We start from the raw sequence: 11,330 nt of genomic DNA on the forward strand, positions 1-11,330 counted from the left end.
TTGGTTTTGTAAGGCTACCGAAGAAAGAAGCAGCGCAGTGCCTTTTTCTTGCTCAGCATACAGCAATAGCGCAGATTGACCGGTTTTGAAGAACACATGACGAAATACGCAAATATCATTTAAAATGTTCACCAAGATGATAAGAAAAACCTTGAAAAATATATCTTTCTAAGCATTTCTTGTAGAAATAAAATTAGCTTATTATTACGCTTTTTTGCAAAATTTTTTTGCTTTATTTCACTCCTTCCCGTCAAAAACAGGTTTTTTTTTTTCTAAAAAGTTGGCAATACTGCTTGCTGCTGAGCACTCTTACTGACGTCTGCCTTCACTCTCACCTCCTGCTGTTTAGGGTTGCCATCTTGCTGCTATTCGTGCCTGGTTGCCAAATTACATACATACATACATTAAAAAGCAAAATTATTAATCAAGGTTGATTGAATGCCTTCGATAAACTCATACATCATTTTATAAGACAACGCGTGTCTCATTTGTTTTCAGTTGCAAATAAATATTCATTTTGCTAACAGGTTTGAAATGTTGACGACTAAGATACAATTGTGTCACTGCTCCATCAGCATTTTGAGTATTCGTTGATCATTTTGCAAAATGTTTGATCGACCTGTTTCAACTTTTTCCTGGTACTCGCGTATGCTCGCCTCAATTTGGCCAAGCTGCTGTTTTATTGGCTCTGTTACCGCTTCGGTAAGAATACTTTCTCGTTTCAACTCCGATAATGTTTGTGTATAACTCTCGCGCCACATACTTATCTCTAATTGCATAGCATCGATGTCCTCAGGTATAAAGTCCATCAGCTTCCCAAAGGGATTAACTGATTTGGTCAAATTTTGAATAACATCCCGTAATCCGTTCATTTGGCATGCTGAGTTCTGATGCGTGCCTAATTGATTAATTAATTTATCTGGAAAATCGTTATTTTGCTGCACCAACTCCTTTTGCGTCTTCAGTATCTGCTGTACAAGATGACCCTGTTGTGTTGCATCCAAAGTCTCCACTGTAGTGGTATGTTGCAGATCTATGTTGCTCTTTATTTCATGCGTATCTATTATCACTAGATTCTCGCCATCATCGTTAAAATCAGCATAGGTTTCCAGCTTCACATTGATACCGGAAAACTTAATTTGGTCATTTGGCTGCAACACTATTTCAACATTTGGGTCGTGACGCCGTGGAGCGCCTGGCCTTGCAGAAACTGGACGCGCACTTGGTGGACGCAAAAAGGCACGAGGGCGTTGCGAAATGCTGATGCTTAAATCTTTTGAACCATCTCGCAATAAAGATGGTTCACGATTTACCTCATTATTGTCTCTGTTTTCGACTTCAGATGATACCAGCGATAATGTCGAAGGCTGCAATATGTCGTTTTGTGCTTGCACAGCATCTACGCTATCTGGCACTTGCAGAGGCAGCTGTTGTTGATTAGAACTAGAGCGAAGACCTCTGCTAAGGGAATCTAAGCTATAGTGCTGTTCCGAGAGCTTTACATCGTCGGGCTCAGTTGAAAGTTGTGTATCTGCGGTTACATTTACATTTTTTGCATTTTGCGATAACGACTCAGGGAATGCGGTTACCATTTCACCAACGGTAGGAGATCTAAGCTTTATCTTTTCTGTCACTTCTACAGGCGAAAGACTTATGTTCTTCGACTCCTCACAATTGGGATTGGTATCGATTTTTTGCTTTCGCAATGATTTTTCCTTTGTCTTGTTTTCACTAGTCTTCTTGTCCTTTTGTTTATGCGGTAAAATACGTTTCTCTTTCGTCTCCATTTTAACATGATGTTGCTTTTTGCGCTCCACCACGTTAGTATGGTTGGCTTTTAACGCACCTGCAGGTTTTAAATCTTTTGATTTATTATTACCCTTCAGCTTGGCTGAAACTTTGACATCTCCACTGCCACCGAGTACCTGGTCGACTGCGCTTTGCCAATCTAAGCTCTGATCGGCTACAGTGGCTAAGAGTTGCAGTAGTTCGTTTGTTTTATCTGGTTCATGCCCGGCCACAATTTTGGAGGTGCGTACCTTTAGTTCCCTTTTCGTTGCAAATTCTGGAAATATAAAATATTTATTTTAATTAAGTATGTGGTGTAAGTAATTTGTACTATGCACATTGGGTCCGATTATATTATGTTTGGCATAAAGTCTAATATCATAGCTAGAAAGCTGAATTTTGTTGTAATTGATTATTAGCAGTTAAAGTAAGCAACATTTTAAATTCCAAGCAGCTGTTGTTGTTTCCGCCGCTTTGATGGTACTTTGTGCTGCATACAAGTACATGCTTACACAGACACGAATAGACACACATGGTTATGCATACACTCACATAGACACAATTCCTATGTAAATGTACACTTATTAACCATTTACGTGAGTTCGAATATCAAGGGAGCTAAAATCGATCAAATTTTTTATTTTTAATTTTCTTAATTTTTTAATATTTATAATTATCCTACATATATGTACAGAGTATTTCAAAGTCGGGCCACTGGTAACTCCAGTAATTTTTTGAATTTCGAACTCAAATACCCCTAGTCAGTGATTATGTGTCCGTGTGCCAAGTTTAATTATGATAGACCGATTAAGCAGGAAGTTATAGCCATAAATATAATTGCTGCCCAAGCGCTGCCCGCAGCTGTTGTTGATGATGGTGCTTTGGTTGACTGCAAACATGCTCATAAAGATACGAATAGACATGCCTACACTCACATACACGCAATCGATATGTAAATGTGCAATTATACATCCTTTACGAGAGTTCGAATATCGGGAGAGGTAAAATCTATCAAAATTTTTTTAATTATTTTAATTTCTATAATTATTCTAAACATATGTACAGAGTATTTCAAAGGACACCCGACTTTAGCTTCTTTACTTGTTTTTTGTTAAAATTGTATTTATATCCTGTATATAGCTAGAAAGCTTAATTTTGGTGGAAGGAGGCGTGGCAGACCCCACAAAGTATTTATATTATTGATCAGGATGACAAGACGAGTCGATATAGTCATGTCCGGATCTCAGAAGGTACAAGAGCTAGACTTACCAAACTTGGTATCAAGGTTCCCCTAAGCCCTAAACAGGTCAAGATTTTTATTTATTCTGATACACCCACCCCACTCCCCCGCAATTCGTGTTTTTCCATTGATTAAATAATGCATTTAAAAAATAATTTATGCATAGGATCAATGAAAAAACTTCAACAAAGTCCCATTTTAAGGCGAATTGTGCGTCGCGTTCATTATTAACGTGTGGTTGACTTTATATGGCAAAATTTTTTACGCTATGGCTAAAGGGTGAAACAAATTTTTTGGGAAAGCATTACTACAATTGTTCGCGGAAACAAATATGGATGTAAGTCCATTGGTTTAAAAGAAAATTTTTCGATAACAGTACCCAGATTATCTTCGAATTTAAAAGAATTCACTCTCCAAGTAAAATGTGTACATACTCACTTATTGCATCGATCATTTTCTGTAAATAGCGGATCTTGTCATCCCGATTGTTTATATTTTCAAAAAGTATCTCATCTGCAGTATAGAGTCCCATGAAGCAACCTGTCTGTTTGATGAACTATAGAAGAGTCAAATAAAAATTCCAATTGTTTCGATTTTTTACATTATAAAGATTTACATACAGCATTAAACACGTCCATTAAAAAACGAAACGGGGGCTTTTTCAGCAACTTATCTGTTAACGGTGGAATTTTTACATATTTTCCCAAAGCTTGCTGTGTGGCTTTTATTTTATTTAAATCGAGTTCATTGTCACCCATTTTGAGGAATTGGGGAAAATCAGTCTACGCAGTCGATTTGTTGAGCAATCTTTTCATGTAAGTGTTTGGGTCACACTGTCTCCCCGGTAACCACGTTGCTATGACATCCGTTTGGGTTAAGTACCATACCAATTCTTGATGCATTGATGCACGACCACCAGCAACAAAAAATTAGTCTATACCTTTGAAATGGCTATAGTGCGTTTGGTTTGATATTTGTAATGCCCAGGAGCTGATCCCATGTTTCAGGTATCTGTATCTGATATCTGTATGTAGTTATAGCCAACAATCCATTTTGTTATTACAAGTTTCTTTTAACGCTATCGCATTCATGTTTTGCATTCATGAATAATGCAATCGATTATTAAAAGAGCTCTATCTGGTTCAAAAGGTTACCATGTTTGATTGTATACGCGCAAAGTAAATTAGTGTTTTTAACAAAGATGTGTTTCCAGTAGAATGCATCACATTGAAACAGGTTTAAAATATATCGGGTCGGGTGCGCTCTAGCGCAAATCCGTTTTTTTGTGTTCCATGTAATGGCGAAAGCTCCTTCACATGGCGTCACCACGCCACACTAATATGTACATATGTATGAACATACATACATACATATGTATAACACCTAATTTTGAGCATTTGATTAGGTACAGAGCCCGAGATAGTCAACATGTAAATCTAAAGGTATTTAAACACACCTTCGCAATAACGGGACTTAAATGGTTGTCTTGAAAACTGGGTTTTCGATTCTGAGAAAGATCGTTCAGAGACATTGCTATAGGAGCCAACCTTTTTGAATACCCCGATCAATTCCGATTTGATAAAAAACCAAAACATAAATGTCCGAATTCAAACGTGGTACTACCGAGTCTCCGGTAGCTTCAACATAAAGCTCTTATTCAGGGGTACCACAGAAATCTCTTCCGCCCAAGTTTCGCCCCAAACCTATTCTCGGTGTCACAGGAATCGCTTTTGGGAGGTATCTCATCTCGTTTGTTTTTCCAGAAGTTTTGATAAAAAACACTAACATAGATATTTTTCAAAATAAAAACAAGATAGAACGCTACAGTCGAGCAAGCCCGACAGTAAAATAGCCTGTACTCTCCACAAAAAGAAAAAATTAAAAAAAAAAAAATTTAAAAAAAATTAAATTATTAAAAAAAGTGAATGAATGAATTAATTAAAATAATTAATTAAATTAAATTAGAATACATGTTTATTTTCAGTTTAAACAGCATACATTTACATCACGTACCTATGCGTGTTCATATGCGTGTATGTATGCAGCACAAAGTTGAACAAAAGCAGCAACAACAACAACAGCTGCGGGCAGCGCTGCCGGCAGTGCTGCAGGCAGCGCATGAGCAGCGATTTTACTTATGGCTATAACTTTCTTCAGAATTGACCTATCATGATGAAATTTGGCACACGGACACATTAGTACTAACTGGATGTACCTACCAAAATTTTAAAATTCCGAGAATTACGGAAGTTATACGAAAAAATACGAATTGCGGGGGAGTGGGGGGGTGTATCAGAAAAAATAAACAAACCCGTTCTGCCTAGGGCTTATAGGAACCTTGATACCAATTTTGGTTATCCTAGCTCTTGTACTTACTGAGATCCTTGCGCTCATACAGACAGACGGACATGGCTATATCGACTCGTCTTCTCATCCTGATCAAGAATATATATACTTTGTGGGGTCTGAAACGCCTCCTTCTGTGTGTTACATACATGCGCACAAAACTAGTATAGCCTTTCACCCTTTGGGTACAGGCTATAATAATCATTGGAATATAAACCTTATAGTTTTTCTGAACAATCTGCATCTAAATTATTTTGCATACTCTATGTAAATATTATTAAGCTAGCAGGTATTGCCCGTCTTAACTCGGCTCAATATAATGTTTCCAATTGTATTTATTTTGTGTGTGCATAACCTACCCATATGTTTTCACCTTATAAGTTACCAGTAGGAAGGCATTTAAGGTATTTAAATGAACATTTTCTGTTCTTGACAAAAAATTGTTCAGTAGTCCGTTACATTTTTGTTCTTGCCAATCTATTTCGTTAAACGAACATGACCACTATAACTAATATTTTTTAAAGCTCGTTTTTCCCCCTTTGGAGCTAGAATTTTCCAAAAGCCTTTCTTAGTGTGCTCCTACACTATGATGGATACTATGAAAAGATACTTGAGTCCAAATTTCATCTTTTACCGTTTGGGCTGTGCGTTGATTACCAATTAGTCAGGACAAACTATTTTATATATAGAGATAACGCAACGTTTTAAGATAGACTATGTGCAAAAAAGGGGAATAATTATAAGGGTATATCCTAATTTTAAATTCACATTTGAGTCTTTTCGTGCCATATTGAGTCAATACGGTCACGCACAAACTCGGAATATGAAACACGGCACACGTGTCAATGCCGTGCAGCGATGAGCCACGATCAAAAAGCACTGACAATTATCATCTCAATTTGCTAGAGTAAAACTTTCGATAGTTGAAGCCACCGATACCATCAAAATATCGAAGTTTGAATGCAATAAAGCAGAATATTTAAATAATAAAATCTAATTATTTATTGAGATCAATAAGAACATATCATATATGTGATGTCCCCAACTATTTGATATTTGTTGTTGCTGCATAAAGTTATTAATGAAAACACTAATGCCAAATGCACTAAACAAAGAAAAAATTACTTTTAAAAATGTTATATAATTTTCAATTAATTAACACTTCTTGCTCTGTCAGTGCAAGACGAATGTACATACATATGTACATACATAGATGTGCACATATGTATGGACATTCACACATTAGTGTCTCACATTTTGCTTTGGCTATTTCAATCGTTTGCACGCAACTACACGAACAGCTGTTTGTATGTGTGTGTGTGTGTGTATACTTAGTTGTCCCCAACTGTTTGATATTTTGTATTGTTTGTTCTGCCTGCTTTTGTAAAATGCATATTTTGAAAATCCTTGAATGCAAAGTTGTAGATTTAGTTACGTAGATTACATTACCCAAATTTTAAATCGATCGGACTAAATTTATAACACAAACTTTTCATTTGAAATAGTGAATAAATATTAAAACCCCAATAATTCAAGCTCCAACACAAATTTCAAAAAGTTGATCGGTTGAAAAATTCGGATTTTTCAAACAAACTTTGGAGCTCGTTTTCCCCCCTTTGGATACTTGAGCCCAATTTTCAGCATCCTAGCTTTTACCGTGTGGGCTGTGGGCTGTTGACGCGGTTTGCTTTTGTGCCCCAACATTTTTTTTACAGGAAAACTCCCATATTTTGGGGCCAAAAAAAATATCAAAAAACCAAGTATACAGTTTTTCTGAGAGTATACAAACTAAGTTTGAAGTTAATCAGATGAATCCAAGTATACAGTTTTTCTTGGAATTGTTCTGAGAGTATACAAACTAAGTTTGAAGTTAATCAGATGAAAACTGTAGATTTTTCATACAAACGTTGGAGCCTGTTTTCCCCCCTTTGGAGCTCGAGTTTTCCAAAATCCCTTCTTAGTGGGCACCTAGACTATGAAAGGATACTTGAGTCCAAATTTCAGCTTTCTAGCCTTTGCCGTTTGGGCTGTGCGTTGATCACCAATCAGTCAGTCAGTCAGTCAGGACAAACTGTGTTATATATGTATATAGATTAGCACAAATGTATACTTAAATGTAAAACTTAAAATAGCATTCACACAAAGCATCCAAATCAACCGCACAATAGAGATGCCCCATTGGCCCAAATAGAACATCACATTTTGTTGAGTTAAGTCTAAAGTTAAACGAAAGTTAAAAATATAATAAAGAATTGACGCAATTCTTGTTTCAAATAAGTACAAAATAACTGTATATTAATTAAACAAACTGCGAAAATTGTGTGTCGCCGATTGGGCAGGTCTGTTTGTTAACGAAACAAGTAAAAAAGCTAAAGTCGGGTGTCCCGACTTTGAAATACTCTGTACATATGCTATCAATAATTATAGAAAATATAAAAAATTAAGAAAATAAAAAAAAAATTTGATCGATTTTACCTCTCTCGGTATTCGAACTCACGTAAAGGGCTTATAATTGCACATTTACATAGCAATTGGGTCTGTGTGAGTGTATGTATGCCTATGCACATCTATTCGTGTCTGTGTAAACATGTGTGCAGTAAACCAAAGCACCAGCATCAACAACAGCTGCGGGCAGCGCTTGAGCAGCGCTGCAGCAGCAAATATATTTATGGCTATAACTTCTTGTTAAATCGGTCTATCATAGTTAAACTGGCATACGGACACATAATAGCCAACTGGGGGTATTTCCAAAATTGTACTTCGAAATTCCAAGAATTACGGGAGTTATTCTCCCGCAATTTGCGGAGGAAAGATGGGAGGGAGGGAAATTCCAAAATATACATTTTGTGCGTATTCACATAAGGCATGTGGGACTAAAATTTGGTGCTCTTAGGTCTTATAGTCTCCGAGATATATGCGATTATACGAATGGAAAATCGGGTAAACCCCCAAAGGGGGAAGTGGGGGGGGGGGGGGGGAATCAAAAAAATAAGGCATCTTTGTGCAAAATTTGGTGTCTCTATCTCTTATAGTCTCTGAGATCCAGGTGTTCATACGGACGGACAGACGGACAGACAGACAGACAGGGCTAGATCGACTCGTCTCGTCATGCTGATCAAGAATATATATACTTTGTGGGGTCTGCCACGCCTCCTTCTGCCTGTTACATTTTTCAGCTCCCGCAAACCTAATATACTTCTGTACATTTCATGTACAGAGTATAAAAACAAGAAAGGAATGCTAAAGCCGAGCAGGCTCAACTCTTAAATACCCTGTACCACCCCACAAAAAAATAAATAAATTTAATTTAATTAATTAATTTAATTAAATTAATTTAATTAATTAACTAAATTAAATATAAAATATTCCATACATGCATACATACATTTACATTTGCATCAAAATCGTGTCTATGCTATTTGTGTACTTGTACATATCTATATATATAAAACAGTTTGTCCTGACTGACTGTCTGACTGACTGACTGACTGATTGGTGATCAACGCACAGCCCAAACGGTAAAGGCTTGGATGCTGAAATTTGCGCTCAAGTATCCTATCGTGGTGTAGATGCGTACTAAGAAGGAATTTTGGGAAATTCGAGCTCCAAAGGGGGCAAAACGAGCTCCAAAATTTGTTTGAAAAGTCCACATTTTTTAGCCGATCGACATAAAACTTGGTTTCTGAAATCAATAAAAGAATACAAAGAAAACTGCATACTCGGTTTTATAAATTTTTTGTTGGAGCTTGAATTATTGGGGTTTTCTTGGGGCACAAAAGGAAACCGCGTCAACAGCCCACATCCCACACGGTAAAAGCAAGGATGCTGAAATTTGAGCTCAAGTACCCTATCATGGTGTAGATGCGCACTAAGAAGGGATTTTTGACAATTCGAGCTCCAAAGGGGGGAAACGAGCTCCAAAGTTTGTTTGAAAAATCCGCATTTTTCAACCGATCGACTTAAAACTTAGTTTCTAAAATCAATTAAAGAATACAAACAAAACTGCATATTTAGAAATTTGTGTTGGAGCTTGAATTATTTGGGTTTTAATATTTATTCACTATTTCAAATGAAAAGTTTGTGTTATAAATTTAGTCCGATCGATTTAAAATTTGGGTAATGTAATCTACGTAACTAAATCTACAACTTTGCATTCAAGGATTTTCAAAATATGCATTTTACAAAAGCAGGCAGAACAAACAATACAAAATATCAAACAGTTGGGGACAACTAAGTATACACACACACACACACACACACACATACAAACAGCTGTTCGTGTAGTTGCGTGCAAACGATTGAAATAGCCAAAGCAAAATGTGAGACACTAATGTGTGAATGTCCATACATATGTGCACATCTATGTATGTACATATGTATGTACATTCGTCTTGCACTGACAGAGCAAGAAGTGTTAATTAATTGAAAATTATATAACATTTTTAAAAGTAATTTTTTCTTTGTTTAGTGCATTTGGCATTAGTGTTTTCATTAATAACTTTATGCAGCAACAACAAATATCAAATAGTTGGGGACATCACATACACACACTCACACACAACAAGCAACAGTTTGTGTCTATGTGTGCGGTTCTCTACGTACGGTTGAAAAAGTAAAGAGAAACATATGTACATATGTATGTATGCCTGTGTATGAATATAGCATGTATGTACATTCGTATTAATGTATACATTGGGCAATCGAACACAGTTGTTTGATTGTAAAAAAAAATAATGCTCTAAAAACAACAACAACTGCAAGTCATTAGCTCGCTCTTCTTCTTTCGTTTTTACCATTTAATGTTAATTGCAAAGGCAAAACGCCTAAAGTTTACAGTTACCGTCGCTGGGCAACGGCTGCGTAAGCTATAGTAAAGCAGAAACCGAATAACGGAGCTACGCATATTCTGCTTCGCATTGCGGGCAGATGTATGTATGTACATATATGATATGTTCTTATTGATCTCAATAAATAATTAGATTTTATTATTTAAATATTCTGCTTATTGCATTCAAACTTCGATATTTTGATGGTATCGGTGGCTTCAACTATCGAAAGTTTTACTCTAGCAAATTCAGATGAGAATTGTCAGTGCTTTTTGATCGTCGCTCATCGCTGCACGGCATTGACACGTGTGCCGTGTTTCATATTCCGAGTTTGTGCGTGACCGTATTGACTCAATATGGCACGAAAAGACTCAAATGTGAATTTAAAATTAGGATATACCCTTATAATTATTCCCCTTTTTTGCACATAGTCTATCTTAAAACGTTGCGTTATCTCTATATATAAAATAGTTTGTCCTGACTAATTGGTGATCAACGCACAGCCCAAACGGTAAAAGATGAAATTTGGACTCAAGTATCCTTTCATAGTATCCATCATAGTGTAGGAGCACACTAAGAAAGGCTTTTGGAAAATTCTAGCTCCAAAGGGGGGAAAACGAGCTTTAAAAAATATTAGTTATAGTGGTCATGCTCGTTTAACGAAATAGATTGGCAAGAACAAAAATGTAACGGACTACTGAACAATTTTTTGTCAAGAACAGAAAATGTTCATTTAAATACCTTAAATTCCATCCTACTGGTAACTTATAAGGTGAAAACATATGGGTAGGTTATGCACACACAAAATAAATACAATTGGAAACATTATATTGAGCCGGGTTAAGACGGGCAATACCTGCTAGTGTATGTATATGTGCACTGGGAATGGTTATAGGGCTATAACTTTCTTTCTGATCAACCTATCATAATGAAACTCGGTATACGGATATATAATTACTAACTGGATGTGTCTACCAAATTTTAAAATTCTAAGAATTACGGGAGTTATAGAAAATCTTGAATAGGGGGGAGTGGGGGGGCGCATCGGGAAAAATGAACAAACTCGACCTTTCTCAGGCTCAGGAGAACCTGGATACCAAGTTTGGTTACTCTAGCTCTTATACTTTCTG

The 11,330-nt window shown here is 36.4% G+C and overlaps 1 protein-coding gene across 1 annotated transcript; it reads right to left on the reverse strand.

Moving 5' to 3' along the window:
• Nucleotides 1–204: 204 nt before the first annotated feature.
• LOC115629456 (TRAF3-interacting protein 1) lies at nucleotides 205–3,783 on the reverse strand. The gene is made up of 3 exons (XM_030525921.1): nucleotides 3,649–3,783; nucleotides 3,467–3,584; nucleotides 205–2,065 (listed from the first exon to the last, which is right to left on the reverse strand). The coding sequence occupies exons 1-3, from the start codon at nucleotides 3,664–3,666 to the stop codon at nucleotides 561–563; spliced, it is 1,641 nt and encodes a 546-aa protein (XP_030381781.1). The 5' UTR covers nucleotides 3,667–3,783; the 3' UTR covers nucleotides 205–560.
• Between the last annotated feature and the right edge of the window lie 7,547 nt (nucleotides 3,784–11,330).

The sequence above is a fragment of the Scaptodrosophila lebanonensis genome, unplaced genomic scaffold, assembly GCF_003285725.1.
Source record: "Scaptodrosophila lebanonensis strain 11010-0011.00,11010-0021.00 unplaced genomic scaffold, SlebRS2 tig00000150-arrow-arrow-pilon, whole genome shotgun sequence".
NCBI lineage: Eukaryota > Metazoa > Arthropoda > Insecta > Diptera > Drosophilidae > Scaptodrosophila > Scaptodrosophila lebanonensis.